This window comes from Sus scrofa, chromosome 2 (genome assembly GCF_054392235.1).
Source record: "Sus scrofa isolate SSC_HxYL_T2T_F1_AM1 chromosome 2, Sscrofa_HxYL_maternal_Yorkshire_Landrace_v2.0, whole genome shotgun sequence".
NCBI lineage: Eukaryota > Metazoa > Chordata > Mammalia > Artiodactyla > Suidae > Sus > Sus scrofa.
The window spans coordinates 124,836,930-124,858,877 of NC_139384.1; the positions used below are offsets into that span (position 1 = coordinate 124,836,930).

General features: G+C 34.6%; 1 protein-coding gene across 1 annotated transcript in view; it reads right to left on the minus strand.

Moving 5' to 3' along the window:
- The window catches only part of PJA2 (praja ring finger ubiquitin ligase 2), a 73,977-nt gene continuing 52,029 nt past the window's right edge, over window positions 1–21,948 (minus strand). The window contains exons 7-10 of the mRNA XM_003123822.6: window positions 18,123–18,234; window positions 5,773–5,887; window positions 5,261–5,382; window positions 1–3,160 (exon numbers count right to left, since the gene is read on the minus strand). Coding sequence (XP_003123870.4) covers window positions 3,035–3,160; window positions 5,261–5,382; window positions 5,773–5,887; window positions 18,123–18,234 — 475 coding nt within the window. The 3' untranslated portion in view covers window positions 1–3,034. The remainder of the gene's footprint in view (window positions 3,161–5,260; window positions 5,383–5,772; window positions 5,888–18,122; window positions 18,235–21,948) is intronic.

Sequence of the window (21,948 nt, forward strand, 5' to 3'; positions counted from 1 at the left end):
TTAGAAATGACCACTGAGTACATCCTGTTTATTGTTTATGATTTACACAAAAAATGATGAATTGCGGTTGTAGAACAATAAACCAATCATTACATTTAGACCAGGGCTTTTTCAAAAACTTGCATTCCATTTTAACAGTTTACATATATTTAACAGCTTATATATATAAATTCAGATCACAAATAATCTTAAGAGTTAGTCCACGTAGAGATAAACAATTAAGAAACACAAAAGAAAACCACATAGATCTATCTTTAAATATCAGCATTCATATTACAAGAGAGAAAATGTTTAAAAAAATAAAATAATTAGGTCAAGTCACTTAACATATAATAGAGAAATAAGAGAAATAATATTTGTATTAATATTTATACTACTAATTTACCTTCATATATTCTTTACTTTTTTGAAAGGATCCAAGATGTGATCAAACAATATTCTGGTCTCTTAACTTGTCAGCCTCAGCTTACATTAGTTTGTTACAATGAAAATTCTAAAACTTCAATTTTTCTTTTAAAAGAATTTTTAAGCCAACTCTTATTCAACTTTTCTCCTTCATAGCAGCTGTTTATAGATAGTAGGGAGCTGAGAATGAAGGGCAGAAACAGATGGAAAGCAAAAAGTACAACAGCTATCTTAAGTTCAGCTCTCAACACTGCTGGTTGAATCTGGAACCAAAACTTAACAACTGGCAGATAACAGCTAAATCTTAACAGGCAAAGAAGAAATATTTTCTTTGGGACAGCTGCTATCTAGGAGAACAAAACCAATGTCCCTTTATACTGCCTAAATATAATGTGTGGCTTATTACAGAGAAATGTGTAGCACTGTCAGTTTAACCAGTAAAGTGTCACAACTGATCAATAGTACTTAAAGGAAACAAACAACAACAACAAAAATCACACGAGTCACATTTTTTCCACAATATACACATGAAAATTAATTGTAATCTGATTTGACTCCTTGACACTAACTGATCATCAATGAAATACAGTATGGAAAGATCACAAAGTAGAAAACAAGCAAAGATTAGTTTATACAACAGTGACTATATACATCAGAAGGAAAACATGCTACCTAATGCAACATTAAGGCCTGAATGTAAGCATTTCTAAAGTCACAGAAGCCCCAAAGAACCCCGAAATTACAAAGTCACCACATAACATGCATGCAATGTTCAATTCTGCTTTACCCATAAAAGGATACACAGTATTTTGCTGTAAATACCAGACACATTTACAATATATGCAAAAATTAGAATGCAAGTGTTATTATGTTCCTTATATTTAAGACTCAAATGTGCCAACAGTGAAAATCCACTTTTAAGAAAGGAGAAAAGAGATGGAATATAAATACTCGGAGAAATTACACAAATAAAAAGTTATTTTGCACTTGGGAAGCCATATAAATATTCCTTTTCTGTGTCCAAGCTAAATGATGCACATACTACTTGGATGGATGTTCACTCACTATGTGCTTTACTTTTTACTTGCTCAAATGTGGCACTCTTAACACCCATCATTCTCTGGTGCTGACTGATACCCAATAACACCTGCAAGTTAAATATTATGTTCACATAGACACACACTTGCCTATGGGGTGTGATCACCTAAATGGAAAGCTGTTAAGTTTTAGTTTGGTAATATAATTACAAAGACGATCCTATGGGTCAAATTTCCCATGTTAAGAAAAAAAAAGGAAGCTGATTTTCTCACTTTTGTAAAAGCTTGTGAACACAACTCTTTCAGAGGGTAAATCTGAGGTCAACATCTTCTCTTCTCTTTTACAGAAAATAAGGAAGGAACTGTTATATACTCAGTTCTGTTCACAAAGTCACTAGGCAATCATACAATCTACTTTTTCACCCATGGCTTAATTTCAAAATACTTATTTTTTACTTTAGTTCCACAGTGAATAATTTTACCAAAATATATGAGTGTAAAGAAACAAATGCTGATAAAATAATGTGAATAATCCTTGTTCAGCAATACTTTAAAATAAAAAAATGTAACACAGATTTAGATATGTTGTAAAAAGGTGTGGCCAAATCTGTCTCATATCCCATCTATTTTATGCTTTACACAATTTAGTACAATTAATCTTCCAGTTTTTTAAGGTATCAGGTTTTCCTTTGGGATACAACAGAAAGAGTGTTTTAAAACACTTTATGCTTGTTTTCAGACTTTCCAAAATACTTCAAAGTTACCTTTAACTATATCTAGTATTTATTATACAAATGTGCCATGAGTGTTTTGGACCTTCAAGTATAATTTTATCCAAGTAGAAAGGATTTCATAAGGCCATCTAATTCACCTCACTATACCAAGCACTGAGCACACGACATTGTTCATATGCTTTGTTAAACTTACTTTTAAGCACATCCACCAATTAAAATATAACAATTTATTTTACTACCTAACCGTTTCCTAGGGATTACATTTAAGGTTTTAAAATTTTATGATGCTCTAGCCAGAAGTTTTGTTTGGCATTCTAAAAAGCCCTAATTTCAAAGATGGAAGAGTAGATAGCTTCTTATAAAACCACTCAGTATTATGAACTAAGAGGTTTTGATGAAGCAAAAGCAAAGGGACCAATGAAAAAGCATGCTTTAGAATTCTTTTTTATTTGCAACAAAATCAAATTTGGCTACTGTTGTGATCACAGTCTTCACATTTGATGCAAATAGACAGGAAAGCTTACTTAGAATCACTTAGTGGCAGAACTTCAGAACAAAACAATGTGTGCCACATAGAGGATTATTTCTTCTGGAGAAAGTTAGTTGATAAGCTTGACTTTACAATTAATAACATATTAAACTAAAGAAAATGGATGCACTGCTCAACATTCAGCTTGAAAATGTTTAGTACTTTCTGCAAACCTAAATTTAGTTTAGAAAGGTTAATATTCTTTCTAAACTATGGCATAGACTATATATAGCATTTTTAATATATTTATATATAATTATTTGCACATCAGATTTAGAAGGAATTGGCAGATTTACTCTGATAGACTGATCTCATTCAAGTGTTAGGGTTTAGGGGGCTTCTGTAGTACTGTCATTTGAAGGTGGGGCATCATGATCAGGCTCAGAGGAAGCAGCTGCAGGTGTTTCAATCACAGCAGGTGGAAAATGACGGCGGCACACAGGGCATGTCCCTGACTAGAGGGAGAAAAAAACAAGGTCATAGCCAAAGGAAAGGTCTTAACTACTATAAAATATCTTAAGAAAGAAAAAACAGTATCATTATCCTACAAACAAGTCAAATAACTTAAAAAAAATAAATTTCTAACCCACACAATATAGAGAGGCAAAATTCTGATGCTATTTCCTCTTCATCCCAATCAGATTGTAATTTCTTTGAAGTAAACTGTGTCTCCTAATCATGTTTATGTCTTTCACGTTACTCATCTTTCATTTAGTGAGTATTAAATGAGAGTATACTAAACTCTCCACTTGGTACTGGTGCTACAGGGGTGAGAACATGGAGTCACAAGGCATGTCCTCCCTTGAGCTGAATTATTTTATGTAATCTACAATGCACAGGACTAGAGAAATCAGAGATCTAATTAATTCACACATTTATTACATCAAATCATGCCCCTAGATTCTTCCTCATTTAAGGCTCACTTTGGTTTAGCACAGATATGCCACAACAGGGGCACCATAGACCTTCTTTATAAGTTATATAATTCCTTTTCAAAAAGATATGGAGAGTTAGCTGCCTTCTAAATTATAAAATAAATTGCGGGAAGGTGGAACAGGGAAAGCAATTAGATTGGGAGCACATTATTTTAGAACCAATGGAAAATTATTAGAAATATATCATCTGGCAATGATACCCAGATATATTCCCTCACAATCTGATATTTTCCCCAAAGAGATCTATCTGATAGAAAGCAGGTTAAAGAAATCAAGTTGTTGAAGGTGACAAAGATTTGTATCTTGGGAACCTTCTCCCCAGGAGAAAGGCTTCATAATACGCTGTTTCCTGAGGGGAGAGAGACTAAAGAGATTATTACCTTGGGTTAAAGCAAAAACAATGATAATTCAAGATTGTACAACATATATAATATCTACAATTCAAGAATTTAACTCAGCAAACACTTATTGTGCACTTGCCATAGAGATGAGGCTATGAAAGCTACATTTTAGAGTCAAATAGATGAGTGCTGTTTCAATCAACCACACAGTGGCTATGTAACTTTAGATCAGTAACAATTATTGGAAAATGAGAGTAAGGATACCAATACGTCCCAGAATTACTGTTAGGATTAAATGGGAAAATACATATGAACAACAACTGTTGCATGACATAGAACAGACAAACAAAACACTAGCTCCTTTTTCAGGCTCTGATACTATTTTGTGAGTTTTAAAAAAGGGGATATTAAGAATAGAAAAGGTGGAACTTAAGTTGGACCTACCTAAACCACCTGCAATAACAATAAGGGAAAGACCACACCAGGCTAAGCAAACATGAGTGAATGTACAGAGGAGTAAGTCTGAAGATCACAGACCGTCTTGAAAACCTAGACAGAAACTTTAGATTTTATAAAGAAATGGTGAACAATGCTGCATTGGATTTTAGAGACAGTAACTAGAGTTCTGACAAAGATGAAGTATGAGTAGAAGGGGAGAAACAGAAAAGAAAGATAAAGGAAAGAAAAGAAGAGAGGAAGGGAAGAAAGAACCACATCCATAACTAAATAAGCTGGCAAAGTGCTTTGTGAAATTCCACTGAACTGCATGTAAACATCCTTAATGCAAAAATAGAGTTTACAGAGATGATTTAAGTAAAACTTTTTCTTAAGTAATTCCAATATATTTAAAGATTATTGGGTAAACATTCAAAAACAGTATATAAAAATTTGTAATAGGAAGTACTGGACAGGTTATTAAGTATTTCTCATATACATTTTTAGATACCAATTCTTATTAGCAGAGTATCTATAATAATGTTATAGTCGTCTGAGTAGTCCCATAGGCTTCTTTACTTAAGGTATTTGAAATCATCAAATTTCAGAGCTAGTTAAAAGATCTAATTCACTTTATCCTAAAATCATTTGCCTATATTGTTTTATACACAATGTTAGTAAGGTAAAATTGTTTGATATTACCATTAATCTGTAGTCATTAAAAGATAACCAATTTTAAACAATGAGTTAAAAAGTACTACAAGTAAGTAGCTACATAAAATAGGCTTAACTTATAGGAGAAGCTATTAAAATATTAATTTTTAAAAAGAAATCTGCAACTTACCTTCTGTAGCCAAATTGAGACACAAGGTTTGTGAAAGAAATGGTGACAAGGTAGCTCTGTCGCTATATCGTCCTTAATATACTCGCTGCAACAGATTGGACAGCATTGCTCCTGACCAATAGCTGAAAACAAATAATGTGACTTATTAATCCTATAAAGTTCAAGTTTAACAAAATTGAAAATCAACATATTAACTCATAGATGATAATTATGAAGGACAAAAGAACCACACTGATCAATTAATTGGCAAGCATGTTAAGACATGATATGCTTAAGACATGACAACTTGAAATTTAACAACACTGCTTTTGTAGAAAAGTTGACTGGAGAACATTTGTCCCAGCCTATCACTTGATAAATTAAAAAATTCTACCAGGTAAAAGTTTGTCAAAACTAGACTTTGTAGAAAATCTAATGAAAGTTTCTGACAGCATTTTATCTTCTAGATGCACTGACAATATACTTGAATAAGCAATGTGTCATTCAACATCAGATATCAGCTTTGCCCTCACCAGTGTGATCTTCAAGAACAAGGGTCTCTGGGAGACCATCGATGCTCTCTTTACTGGCTGGTGGGTTGGCTACCTCAACATCCACTGCAAGAGACTCTAAATGTGCAAGGGCAGTCTGAAAAGGAAGTCACATTTCTTTGTTAGAAAACCTGTTTTAAAGCAATAACAGAAAACTATTTTTAAAGGTAGCTTCCAAAATTACATCCACCATTATTCTCTTTCCCATTGGTTTCTTCTGCTTCAGTCCCTGTCTTTTTTGCCTCCTTTCAAAAGGAACCATCATCACCACTAACAAATCACAATAAAATAAAATATACCAAAAAAGTTCTATTTTTCCACAAGTACAACAAAAATCTATCTTGTTTCAATAACTATGTACTTTGCCCATTACACTTTTATTTTCAGAAGAATGGTTATCTCTTCCAACTTATAAGTTTCTATGTGAGATAAATAATTTGAAAGAAAGTAAACAGTTCAGATAGGTTCAACTCATCAAAGATAAAATGTGGCCAAAGTTAGGAGATGCTCAAGGTAGGAAGGCAAATAATGAATTCCTGAGTGGCTGTATCTGTTCCCGATACAGAGTGAGTACACCCACATTATTAGTTCCCTAGTACAGGCACACCTCGTTTTACTGTACTTTGTAGATACTGCTTTTTTTAAACAAACAAACAAACAAACAAACAAATTGAAGGTTTCTAGCAACCTTGTACTGAACAAATCTATCAATACCATTTTTTTTCAAATAGCATTTGTTCACTTTGTTTCAGTAATTCTCACAATCATAACAAGAGGCAAAGAAGATATTTTATAATGATAATAAATTCATCAAGAAGCTATAACAATCATAAATAAATATCTACCATCCACCCAATATCACAGCAGTCAAGTATAGTAAGCAAAAAAACCCTAATCTAACGTGACATTAGACAACAATACTGTAATACAGTAGTGTGTTAACCACTTTACTAAGTATAAAGGTTAAAGAACAAGAGTATTAAAAATAACTATACTACAGGGGAGTTTAATATCTCACTTTCACTAACAGATCATCTAGGCAGAAAACAAAAAGGAAACAATAGATGTGAACTATACTTTAGGTAAAGTGGACCTAACAGACACATATAGAATATTCTGTACATAACATCAGCAGAATATACATTTCTTCCGGAATGCACATGGAACACTCTCTAGGTTAGATCATGTGATGTATCATAAAACAAGTCTTAGCACATTTGAGAAGACTCAAATCACATCAGCTATCTTTTCTGACCAAAATGGCAAGAAATGAAAAGTCAACAACAGGAAGAAAACCAGAAAATTCACATATATGTGGAAATAAACAACACATTCCTGAACGACCAATGGGTCAAAGAAGAAATCAATAGATAACGTTGAAAGAAACAAAAATGGAAATACAACATGCCAAAACTTATGGGATGAAGCAAAAGAAGTTTCAAGAGGGAAGTTTGTAGCAAAAACCACCTACATTAAGGAAAAAGAAATATCTCAAACAACTTAACACCTCTAGGAACTAAAAAAGGGAACAAACTAAGCTGACAGTTATCAGAAGGAAGGAACAAAGATCAGAGCAGAAATAAATGAAGTAGAGAACAGAAAAGAAGAAAACAACAACTAGGAGCTATGTTTTTTTAAATGAAATTGACAAACCTTTAGTTAGACTAAGACAAAAGACTCAAAATCATAAATGAAAGAGACATTACACAGAAGTACAAAGCATCATAGGAGACTATCATGAATAATTAGCTATACAACAACAAATATCAAAAGAAATGGGTAAATTCCTAGAAACACAAAACCTACCAAGAATTAATCATGAAGAAACAGAAAATCTGTGTAGACCAATAAAAGTAGGGAGAATGAATCAGTAATCAAAAATTTCCCAGAAAAGAAAAGTCCAGGATCAGACGGTTTCCCTGCGAAATTCTACCAAAGAACTGATCTCAATCCTTTCTCAAACTCTTTCAAAAAACTGTGGAGGAGGGAATATTCCCAAACTTGTTTTATGAGGACAGCGTTACTCTGATACAAAAGCCAGTTAAGGACACAACAGGAATACACTGTTTTACTGAGTTTTACTTTATTGTGTTTCACAGGCAATATATTATCTATAAATTCAAGGTCTGTGGCAACCCTGTATTATCAGATGATGGTTATATTTTTTAGCAATATAGGATTTAAAAATTAAATATTTTTTAGCAATATACAATTAAAAATTAAATAAGTACATCATTTTTCTAGACATAATGCTATTGTCTACTTAATAGACTATAGTATAAACATAATTTTTATATGTACTAGGGAACAAAAAAATTGTTAACTTGCTTTATTGTGATATTTATTTTATTGCTGTGGTCTTGAGCCAAACCCACATTACCTCAGAGGTATGCCTATATAAGAAAAGAAAACTATAGCCCAACAAAATAGTAACAAACCACATTTAACAGCACAAAACAGGATCAATCATACACTGTGATCAAGTGAGATTTATCCCTGGGATGCAAGGATGGTTCAGCACACGTGAATTGATAAATGACACACCACATTTATAAAATGAAAAGATAGAAAGCATATGATCACCTCAAAAGATGCAAAAATAAACCCAAGCTGCCTTTGACAAAATACAGCATACTTCCATGATAAAAAAAAAAAAATCTTTTAATAAATTGGGTATAGGAGAAACACACCTCAAAATTATAAAGGCACATATATACCACATGTTCAAGGATTAGAAAAATTTGTATATTAAAATATCCATACTACCTAATCTATAGATTTAATGCAATCTCCATCAAACTTCCTATAGTGTATTTCACGGAAAGAGATAAAAACATCTTAAAATTTGTATGGAACCACTAAAAATCCTGATCCTGAATAGACAAAGCAAGGAACAAAGCTGAAGGCATCATATATCCTGATTTCAAACTATACCACAAAACTATAGTAATTTTAAAAATATGGTACTGGCATAAACACAGACACACATTCCAATAGAACAGAATCAAGAGCCCAGAAATAACTCCTGGCAAACATGAACAACTAATATTTTGACAAAAGAGCCAGGAATACTCAATGAAGAAAGGATAACCTCTCCAATAAGTGGCACTGTGAAAACTGAATAATCAGATGCAGAAGGATAATCACATGCATCAAAGTGAACCTCCTACCTTACATCACTCACAAAAATTAACTTGAAATGGAATAAAGACTTACACCTAAGACCTGAAACTATAAAACTCACAGAAGAAAATACTGAGCAAAAGTTCCTTGACACTGGTCTTGGCAATGATTTTCGGATATGACAACAAAAGCATAAGCAATGAAAGCAGAAATAATTAAGTGGACTACATTAAATGCAAAAGCTTTTGCATAGGAAAAGAAAGAATCAACCCAAAAATGAAAAGCCAAGCTACAAAATGAAAGAAAATATTTACAAATCGTGTATCTGATAAGGAGCCAACATTCAAAATATATAAGGAACTTAATAGCTAAAAAACAAATACTAAAAAATGGGCAGAGTAACGAATAGACATTTGCCCAAAGAAGACATAGAAAAGGCCAAGAGACACATTAAAAGAAGCTTGATAACACTAATCATCAGGGAAATTCAGATCAAATCACAATGAGATACCACCTCACACCTGTTAGAATGTCTATGACAAAAAGACAAGAAATAAAATTGTTGGCCAAGCTGCGTAGATAAGGGAGCTCTCATGCACTGTTAGTGGGAATGTAAACTGATGCAGCTACTACAGGAAACTGTAGAAAATTGCCTCAAAATTAAAAACAGAAATACCATATGATCCAACAACTCCACTTCTTGGTAGTTACCTAAAGGAAATGAAATTAGGATCTTGAAGAGATATCTGAACTGCATTTTTACTGCAATATTATTTACAATAGCCAAAATATGGAAACAATCCACTAGTGAATGGATAATGAAGACGTCACACACACACAAAGGAATATTACTCAGCCAGGAAATGAAGGAAATCCTGCCATGTATGACAACATGGATGAACCTTGAGGGCGTTATGCTAAGTGAAATAACTCAGAGAAACACAAATACCGTATAATATAACTTATACGTGGAATCTATAAAAGATGAACTTCATCACATAAACAGAGAATAGAATGATGGTTGTCAGGGACTGAGGGCTGGGGAAAATGGGCAGTTACTTGTCAAAGGGTACAAACTTCCAGGTATAAGTCCTGGGGATCTAAGGTAGCATGCAATTATAGACAACAGTATTATATTATTTACTTGAAAGTTGCTAAAAAAAAAAATCTTAAATGTTCACACAAGAAAGAAATGGTAATGATGTGAGATGATGGAGGTAAACAATCCTACTGTGATAATCATGTCACAATACATAAGTGTATCAATCACTTAAACTTATATGATGCTACATGCCAATTATATTTCAATAAAGCTTGAAAAAACAGGGCATATAAATCCAGTGGAGTATTATTCAGCCTTGAAAAAGGAAATTCTGATACATGGTGCAACAAAGATGAACACTGAAGGCACTATGTTAAGTGAAATAAGCCAGATAAATACTGTATACCTTATATCAAGTACCTAAAGTAGTAAACTCATTAGAAAGTAGAAAGATGGTTGCCACAGGATAAGGAAAGAAGGGATTATAGTTTTTTTTTTTTTTTATGATGCACTTAATGCCATCTGACTATATACTTAAAATGGTTAAAATGGTAAATTTTATATCATGTGTCTTTTACCACAATACAAAATAAACTAGGTTTCCTAGGTAGGAATAGGATTCTACCTGTTAATATCATGTTCTCTTAGACAGCAAACATAATCTTTTGTATATTCCTCAAGATCTAGCCTAGATATTTTAGCAATAAATTGTGTTTCCAAGAAGGATTTGAGATGATCTACATTATAGGATAGGGCCAAGGTGAAAGCAAGGTCAGGACTGAAAAAAGAGTAATAAGCAAAAAAGGTTCATTAAAAGAGTTATAATAAACATAGTTAATAACACTGGGTACTAAATTGGACTTTGGATTTGGAGACAGATACTGCAACAAGAAAAAGTGTGCCAGTAATTGAATTATTATTACCTCTCAGCTCCAAAACTGCCCTTCATTTCTGTTTTATGAAAATAGATCTGGGCCTTTTAAATATTTTTCCTTTGTCAGCTACCATGATCTTTGGCTTTACCAGTAGAAGGTGGTGGAGAGATATCACAGGAGGAAAGGACTTTGCTTCTTAGTTCTAGTGGACTTGCTGGGCAGGCCTCACTCCTGTGTAAGGGTTCTCTACTGTGGGCTTCGGTAACACAGACGACTTCTTCTGCACCAGGTTTTTCCAGTCTGATTGGCTTATCCCCTCCCTGACAGATTTTGTAGCGGAAAAGCTACGGCAGCTAAAAAAGGTAGGATGACTGAGGACACAGACTCTAGAGAAATGCAGATCTGGGTTATATCACTAACTGAAGAATCCTAACCAGGTGAGATTTCTTGCTGAAGGCAGGGAAAATATGGAAGAAGGACACTCTCAATTACAGATTGTGACCAAATACAGAAACAAGGACTAGTAGCTTTGAATATTTTCTATTTGCTTGGTATATATATTTGTTTATTTGTATCTATTAATCATTTTCCTTTTTTTTTCTATCCTTCCCATTTTTATTTAGTACAGCAGTCAACTTTATAATTTAATTTTTAAATAAGAGAATATTCAGTATGACTGACTTAATTTGTAATTGTAATTAACATAGCCAGCAATGGATACAATGACTCTCGGGACTGTTCATCCATTCATTCTGTGGAAAGGGTGAAAACTTCATTTTTAAGAACAGCTGCATCTTTTATGGGGGGGGGGGTGTCATACCTGCTGCATGTTAAAGTTCCCCAGGCCAGGGATCAAACCCACGCCAGAGCAGTGAGAATGCCAGGTCCTTAACCTGGTATAACACCAGGGAACTCCAAAAGTAGCTGCATTGTATTAGTTAGAAATATAGCCGTATTGTTGGATGCGAGTTCAAATCCGTGTAGAAAGGTGTACACAGAATCCAAGTAGTCAAAGATACTAACTGTTCCAATTATCAACTATTGTTCTTCAGATCTAAGGTGACTATTTTTGTAAGCTCTCTGAAAATGGATTTGGGCCATCTAAATATTTTCCCTTCTAAAAGCTGTCAAGTTATTCAGCTTTGTTCATCAAGGATGCTCAAGAGACAGCACAGAAGGAAAAGGGCTTTGCTTCTGATCCTGGTGAGAAGGCCTGACAGGCTTCTTTGGCATGCTCTCTCCAGCACCAGACTCCAGCAACGTGTACAGTTTCTGCAGCTTCTAGATGCTGTACTCCATGTGGCCAGCAGCAGCCAGTTACCACTAGCTTCCCCCAGCACCCACCTTAGACAGTTCTTTAGCAGAGGATTTCCAATTAGACATCTCCCTATGAATAGCTTTCCCCAGCACCCTACAGGGCTGATTTCCAGCAAGTTCTGCCAGCCCAGTACCACAATGACTTTTCTGCTATTAAGTGAGCCAAAGCCATCTCCATCAAGGTATGGATCGTAGAGTGGGGACTCTTCCTTAGGTGATCCTGGGTGATGGCTGTTCCTTAGATGTGTTTTTCTATATTCCTTAGAACAATCTTTGTTATTAAACAAGCCCTTTTTACTCTAATCCCATTACAGCTAATAATTTTTTATACTAAACTTTCCCACCAGGAGATAGGAAATGGAATGAAAGAGCCTGTAATTTGTTCCTTCCTTCTCATAAATAACTATATTTAGAATCTCCTCCAATTTTCTATGTATTTCTCAAGATGGACTCTGCAAGTACTTATCTGTGCTACATATAAACAAAAAAGAAGGTAAAACACTTTGCTGCACACCTGAAACTAACACAACATTGTAAATTAAGTATACCAAAAAAAACTAAAGTTACAAAAAAGAAAAGGGGTATGATTTATATAAGAAGTTCCATTTTAGGAGGCTATTCCAGGCTAACTATACTTTAATACATGTTTGGGTCAATAGGTTCATTTTTCCTTTCTTATGATTATCTGCATATTTGCAGTACTACTGAAAACCTGAAATTTCAATATACGTAAAAATAATTTATTGCCTTGGTATTAACATATATTTAAGGTTGATCTGGCAACAGGTCCAAGCAACAAGAGCAAGAGAGACCATTTTATAGCCACTGCTCTGAAAATCTATAAAAATGTGTCCATACCTTAGTGCAATATATTCATCTTTTTTTTTTTTTTTTTTTGCTTGGGCCGCTCCCACGGCATATGGAGGTTCCCAGGTTAGGGGTCTAATCGGCGCTGTAGCTGCCGGCCTATGCCAGAGCCACAGCAACACAGGATCCAAGCCGCGTCTGCAGCCTACACCACAGCTCACGGCAACGCCGGATCCTTAATCCACTGAGCAAGGGCAGGGACCGAACCCGCAATCTCATGGTTCCTAGTCGGATTCGTTAACCACTGCGCCACGATGGGAACTCCCTTTTTTTTAATCTTTTTTTTTTTTTTTTTTGGCTTAGTGCAATATATTCAAATGTGAGTCCAAGTGTCAGAAAGACAACTAAATGGCCTAAAGAGCCCAAATGGAATACATTTAGGTTTAAACACAGACCTAGCATAAGCCTTTGTCAGTACAAAATTTAGTTTCTAAAGAATAAAACAGAATTGAGTTTCTAAGGACTGAAGACTTAAAACAAATGACTTAATAATGATTTTTTTTTTTTTTTTTTTGCTTTTTAGAGCCATACCTGCAGCATATGGAGGTTCCCAGGCTAGGCGTCAAATCGGAACTACAACTGCCATCCTACACCACAGCTTACAGCAACACCGGATCCTTAACCCACTGAGCAAGGCCAGGGACTGAACCTGTGTCCTCATGGATGCTATGCAGATTTGTTAACCACTGAGCCCCATGATGGGAACTCCCTTAATAATGATTTTGAATGACCACTGAATCCAAACTTGCTACCTGATTAACACTTGGTTGACTGCTAATTTGAATGTATCTTTGAATACAGCCATTTACTGAAGGCTTACCATGGCACCAGGTTTTCTGCTGAGTGCTTTAATGCAATCTCACAATAACCCTTGAGGTAAATTTTGTTATTCCCATTCTATAGATGAGGACCTGAACCTTAAAGGAGGTTAAGTAAATTATCCAAAGTCACAGAGCCTAAAAGAATCAGTCTAACCCAAAAGTCCAGGAGCTTATTTTATGCACTACCTTCCTAAGGCCTACAGCCTAGTGTATATGAGGTACTCTGTAAATATGTTAACAGTTTCCCAGGGGTCAGGGGCATGGAGAGTCTTAAGAGTCTCAATTTCAATTAACTTTCTTATGTAATCTTTCCTCAAAGAAATTTGCCTGAGAACTCCCCTTCTGTCAAAGTATCATGCTGGCTCTCCGTTTCCACATTCCTTTTTACGCTAACCTTTTTCCACTTTTATAAATAAAAGCCTACTTCTCACCCATTCAAACAGGGCAATCTGAAATACTGGGGTCAAAATGAACTATAACGACTGAATAACAATTCTTTGCAGATGGTTTCCAATTCTCTACTTTCAAAACAAACAAACAACAACAACAAAAAAACACCCCACCAAACTGAAGGAGGCTCTAAATAATTTGTTAAGTTTTTGTGATTTTTGGCAAATATCTCAGAAGAATTCAATGACAATGCTATGACAAACTCCTTCCATTCCTACCAATTTACTTATTTTGAATAAGATTTTTCAAGCTTACATTCATAAAGGTGAAAACCAGAAATAAACTTGAGGCTGAACTGTATCTCATTAGAGGAATGAATCAAATGCACTCATAATGTAATTAGGGAAGGGAAAAACCCTCTATTTCATCAAGAGATGCATTTCCAGTAAAGCTTTAAATTATATTCAAATAATTACTTATCAAAATTTATAAGTTTGTTTTTGATGAAAAGACCCTACAAACAATTTTAACTCAATTTAAATCAATTTCATTACATTTAAATTCCTGAACATATTTCTACTGCAAAGAGGTAAATAATACTACTTATTACTTATTACAAAGAGTAAATAATATTTCTTAAGAATGCCAAAAAAATGTAGATGTCAATGTAAAGATATGCAAAGGAGTACTTTTTTTTTCTTCTAAATTTCTTCGGGAGTAAGTAAAAAGTTTTAATATCACTGTTTTAAAACAGTTAAAGCTCTTAAATATTTTGTCCTGTTCCCACTCAAATCTGAGGCAAATGTTTGCTGTCAATGTATTCACTAATATCCACTACCTGAAAAGAAAGATCAGCCTGGTATTGGAAAAATAATAGAAATGAAAACAACTATTGCCAAACAGAGATTGGACTGCTTGAGGAAAAAACACTTCAAAGCACTCAGTTTGTCTTACTGTGTTTGCTTCATGTAAAGAATGTTAGTGTTAAATTACTATTATTATTATTATTTGCTTTTTAGAGCCACACCCATGGAACATGGAGGTTCCCAGACTAGGGGTCTAATCGGAGCTACAGCTGCCAGCCTATGCCACAGCCACAGCAACACCAGAACCGAGCCGTGTCTATGACCTACAAAACAGCTCACAGCAACACCAGATCCTTAACCCACTGAGTGAGGCCAGGGATCGAACTTGTAAAGTCATGGTTCCTAGTTGGATTTGTTTCCACTGTGCCAGGATGGGAACTCCCAAGAATGTTAGTGTTAAATTTAAAAGGAAAAATCCTAAATTATAACTTATTTTCCGATTCATTTTTCAAAATGATTAAGTGCATGCTAGACCTAGAAAAAAATAAAGATTTCTAGAGTGATAGGAAGAACTATAGTGATTCTCTAGGAATGAAATAGGTCTCAATCAAATACAAATAAAATAAAGCTAAGCACTAAATCTGAGAAAGCTGTTATGCTGTGGGGAGGGGAGACACTTAACATCATTAATCTGAAAGAGAAGGACAGATGGGTAAGAACCACTGGGTTCCCTGAGGGCAGAAGCCAACAATGTGGGGACTCCAAGTTCCCTGACATACTATGCTCTTTCTCGCTTCTGGTTTTTGTCCACTCTTCTAGCTCCCTTACTTAGCACAACTTTTCATGACCAATCTCTCTGGCTCTTCTTTTACATTTCCCATTAGTAACAGATAATAAAACTTGAAACCAGACTCTAATATTGATGTATTCCATGTGGTCAGTTAAAATTTATATAACTCAAGGAAGTTAGTGATCCTTAATCTTTATATTTTCTACTTCTGATGCAGGTTATCATGGTGTGCCACTTGTTTCATGTGTCAGAATCTGGCAAGACAAATTATATGAACTGAGAAAAATCCTAATGCATTATCCTATCTCATGATGTTCTAACTTTTCTTCTACTACAAAGTATTTCTTTTTCACCCACTTCTGTCAATGAAATGTAACTGACATACAGCACTGTGTAAGTTTAAGGTATGTGGCATAATTTATATCATGAAATGATTACCCCAAAAAGTTTAGTGAGCACCCATCATTTCAATATAGGTACAAAAAAGAAGTAGAAAAAAATTATTTCCTTGTGATGAGAATCCTTGGGAGTTATTCACTTAACAATTTTTATATATAAAACACATCAGTATAAATTTTATTTTATCATGTTATATAAGTTATATCCCCAGTACTTATTTATCTTATTACTGGAAGTCTATGCCTTTTGATTGCTTTCTTTTTTTTGTCTGTTTAGGGCTGCACTTGTGGCACGTGGAGGTTCCCAGGCTGGGGGTCCAATTGGAGCTACAGCTGCCAGCCTATGACACAGCCACAGCAAATGCAGGATCTGAGCCATGTCTGCGACCCACACCATAGCACCCGGCAACGCCAGACCCTTAACCCACTGAACGAGGGCAGGCATTGAACCTGCGTCCTCATGGATGCTAAACAGATTTATTTCCGCTGAGCCACGATGGGAACTCCCTAATTGCTTGCATCCAATTCTCCCTTCACCTCAATCCCACCTCCAGCAAACACAAATATGATCACTTTTCCTGAGTTCGTTTTTGAAGTATAATTGATCTACAATACTATATTAGCTCCTCTTACACTATGTAATGATTAGATATTTCTGTACATTTCAAAATGAATACCATGATACATAGTACTTCTGCTACGGTCATTTTGTGGAAAATGTACGCTATAATGCAAAACTGAGAGCAATCATTTCCATGGAAGATTACAAAGCAGAGCTAACTTGTTGTGTGTACATGTGCATGCGTGTGTATGTGTAGATATATAGGTATGTCCCCCTCAATTTACTTATCACCTAATTTATGAATCTAAACTGGACTTTCTAAACTCATAAAATGCCAAATCAATGTGCTATTATAGTGTTCCTGAAAGTTCTCTCACTTTTGTTTTCTCACTTTTGATTCACTCACAGTTTTATCATTGCTTGACTTTGGAAATCACTAGAAATAGTGATTTATATAAATAAAGATTTCTTATAACAAAATCCACCAGTGCACTGGAAGTTACCAAATGCGAAACGCTTGGGATTTTGACCATAGGCAAATACAATTATGAACAAGTTTTTGTGTCTTGGTCAAATAAAGCAAAGAAAGCAAGACAAACAGGCACCGAATGTGCCACATTTATTTACCGTGTATGTGTGTGGGAATGGGGGGGGGTAAGTTTTCTAAATGCATCAAGAGAGATTTAGAAGCCATACGAACCAAAAACGAAAAGTCATTTGTAGTGTATCTTTGGAGCTTTAATTTCATTTAACTAATATACTTGTACACGTGTGTGTATAAAATATTCAATTTCACAGACCTGTATAATTCAAAATGTATTTTATAAATATAAGTAAAATAAACACTTTATATTCTATAGTAAGAGCTGGAAGGTTTTTTTTTTTTTTTTTTTTTTTGTCGTTTTGTCTTTTTAGGGCCACACCCGCGGCATATGGAGGTTCCCAGGCTAGGGGTCTAATCGGAGCTGTAGCCACTGGCTTACACCACAGCCACAGCAACATGGGATCCAAGTCGCGTCTGCAACCTACACCACAGCTCACAGCAATGCCAGATCCTTAACCCACTGAGCGAGGCCAGGAATCGAACCCAAAACCTCATGGTTCCTAGTTGAATTTGTTTACCAGTGAGCCACAACGGGAACTCCTGGAAAATATTTTAAGTTTAGGCGAATTTATAGGATGTCAAGTAATTTATATACATGCTGAATCACTACTCAGTAAATGTTATTAAATTGATAAGAAAGTTATTCACCTTTTCTTAAAAACAGTTAAAAAAACCTTTGATTTTTAACACTTTGCATCCCACCAACTTATATATGGGTACCAGAGTCACTAACATACCTCCATAGCCTGTGCTAAGCGTTCTTCTAGTGCCATGTAAGTCAGGAACTGAGGATCCACATAAGAAATAGCTTCAGCAACTCCTAGTCCATCTGCAAAGCCGTCAAACAGGCTGGAAAAAAAATACAACCTTGATTTGGGAAAACTTTATAGTGAAGACATAATTAATTATACTAGCAAACTAACAAGCTAATAAACATACTACAAGCAGAGAACCTAGACTATTTTAATATAAATCTTATGGGGTGAGGGACAGGAAAAACCCAAGAGACAGGTTAAATGCAAAGCATAAAGAATTAAGACACTGGTCCCACTCCTAATAGGCTGCCACATTTGCTGCACAAAGTTTGTAAGAAAACTCTCTACATTTCTAGTTCTAGCTCTGGGAACTGTTTATGGCTAGGATAAAGGTAGTACTTTCCTAATTCTTTCTCATGTCTTTCCTCTTTATTTCAGTTTCCAATTTAAATATAAGTGAGAACATCATAAAAAAAGAAAAGAATTATTGCATTTAATTCTATCATTGGTCAAAGACTCTTTTTCTTCTCTTACCTTGAATTACTTAATTACTTGGGGCTAAAAAATATTTTACTTTCCTCAAGTTTTTCTCATTAATCATCCTTCCGTTCTTCTAAGAACGTAAGCCTCCTCCCTTATTTTCAGGTTGAAAAAGATTTAGCTCCTACTGCTCATTTTTACTACAATTTTTTTTTTTTTCTCAAGGGCTGTAAGCCCCTTGAAGGAACACGTAATGTCTAAATCTGGTCCTCATCTCCTTCCTCCATTCCTACATATACACCGTTACTCCTTTTCCCTCTAGTCTTGGAAATACTGAGTATTTCGAAATCGGGAAACCGTTTAAGTGCATCCTCAGTCACCTTTTTTCTAAATCTTGTTCTCCTGGCAATTACATTCAAGTCCGTCCCTTCAATTATCCTTTCTGCAGATAATTCGTAAATGCCTACCTAATTCTAAATTACCTTCTGAGTTCTTGATCTACATTTTTAGTTTTCTGTGAGGCACTTTACTTCATGAATTCCTTCCACCTCAAATCCAAGTTCTCCAAAACTGAGCTTATTTTGTCTAAAGACTTCTGCTAACTTCCATAGTCCTATCAGAAACTGTATACCATAGCCAGAAACACCTACAATTATACATGCTAGCTTAAAATAGTTTTGATATCAACCTCTGTGCCACCATTAAGATTACAAATCTATCGCCAAGAGATACAGAAGTATTTTTATGAATAATATATTAAGGCATAGTAATATCTAGAAATCAGCAGACATTACATGGTACAAAGGAAAAGACATTTTCAAACAATCGGATTTTAGAATTAGAATGAAAACTAACATTACTGAATCCAACCTCCCTTGCGACACCAGAACTCCTTCATCTAGCAGGGAGATGTGTGGGTAAAGAGGAAGAACCTAGGAGCCAGTCAAACAGGAATTTAACTCATAGTTAACAATGTGAAAAGTTTAACTGTTAGTCTGTTTCTTTATCTATACAACAAATTAAATGAGCAGACACACAGGTGCCTTGCCCAAAGATGGCACCAGAGAAGGCATTCAAGAAACAGTAGAACCATTTCCTCCATGTGGAAAATACACTGCTTTCCTGCTTTCTAAGCAGGTATGTACAGTATATAAGAACCCTATTAAAAGTTCAAAGCTTATGTGACGTGCTCTAGTTCTGCCTATTGAAGCAACACAAACCATGCCCACTTTCCCTTTGCAGAAAATGCCTTCAAATGATTAGAGTCAACTATCCCCCAATAATTCTTCTCTTTTCTAGGCTAAACAAATCTAGACACCCAAAGCATGATATCTGGTTGTAATGTGGTAACTGCAGAATAATCAGCTAATATTAAAAACTCTAGTATCATTCATTTGGTGAACACCATGGTAATTATTGTTTCAGACATTAATCACCAAGGACACCAAAACTGGTGGATGGAACTGTGAGAGGAAAATGGTTATCTGCCCACTGAATGTTTATTAATAACAAAGGTAAAAAAATGGCAACCATACAGTGATGAAATCTGAAAGAAAATACCTTTACCAAGTGATAAGAATATCATCTGTAATGGCACCATTAGACACCGTGTGCTTTCTGAGATGAACTGAGAAAAATAAAACATTGCTGTTATAGTGTTTCTGCTAAAAATGTGTTAACTCAAATCTAAGTATGACATCGGACAAAACCAACCTAAGGGACTTTCTATGAAATAAACAGCCTGTACTTTTAAAAAATGTCAAAGTTATGAAGGACAAAAAAGACTGAGGGAATGTTCCAGATTAAAAGAAACTAAAAGAAACAGGTTAACTAAGTGCAATGAGTGTTCTTGGATTGGCCCAGAGAAAAATTTCTCTAATGACATTAATGAGACAATTATAGACATTTGAACAGGTCTAGATTAGATAACAGTACTGTATCAGTGTTAATTTCTTGATTTTGACAATTTTTTGTGTTATATAAAACAATCTCTATTTTTATGAAATTCATTCGAGGCTATTTATGAGTAAAGAAGCATCATGGCTGCAGTTTACTAATCATAAATGCATCAGAAAAAATATCAAAAATATTAAAAAAGGAAAGAAGGAATGCTAACAGGAATGTGGTAAATGTTAACATTTAGGGGATCTGATTGAAAGATATATGAGAATTTCTTGTACTATTTTTGCCACTTTTCTGTAAGACTGAAATAATTTCCAAAGAGTTAAAAAATTCTATTATTAAACCATGGTTATATCCACAAAGACTTAATTTCTCAGTCTTATTAGGTTAATTGTTATAACCCCAACTTCTAACCAATAGAAAAGTTGTTTTCAAAGAAATGATGCACCTGGGATGGGTCTAAATCCAAAAACCCATGTTTTTTCATCAACTCCTTTACTTGAATCTATGAAATATTCTCTGGCTATTTTACAACATTTCTGCAACTTAATCAAAATAAACTTTTGCTAGCGGACTTTTTCCATTTTCTTTTAAGTTAAAATAAATAACAAAAAAAACTTTAATTTTTTTTCTACCAGTGGCAGTATTTTTTTTAAATGTGTCAAAATTTGTGTTAGAGAATTTCTGCTTTTTGCCATGGCTTTTTCTTTTAGTTGTCAAAATGACATGCTATTTTAATGTGAAAATCAAACCATATTTTTACCTTATCAACATTTAGCTACCACTACATAAAGTGAATAGAGGACCACATAAGCAAAGAATGAGGTGTTGCCATATGTAGACAAAATTCAGAATATTCTGTCTTAAAATCAATGCTAAATTGTTTTCCATATTAATGAAAAACTATTTTGAAGCTTCCCAAATTTATGGACAATCAACAATGTCTCAAAAATATTAATAAAAGAGCCATATCCAGAAAGATTATCAATGTATTAAAACCTAAAATAAAGGGTTTTTTTTTTTTTTTTTGTCTTTTTAGGGCCACGTCCACAGCGTATGGAAGTTCCCAGGCTAGGGGTTGAATCAGAGCTGCAGTTGCCAGCCTACACCACAGCCACAGCAATGCCAGATCTGAGTCACGTCTGGAACCTACACAACAGCTCATGGCAACGCCAGATCCTTAACCCACTGAGCAAGACCAGGGATCGAAACCACATCCTCATGGATACTAGTCAGGTTTGTTATCAGCTGAGCCACGATGGGAACTCCTAAAATAAAAGTTTTTAAATTTAACTTAAAATTTATTCAATAAAGACCTCAATTTTTCTTTCAAATTTTTATGTGAAACTTTTGAAAGTTATTTAGAAATATATGTCAAAATCTTTAAAAATATCATGTGTCTCAATAATGTTATCTCTTATTAATC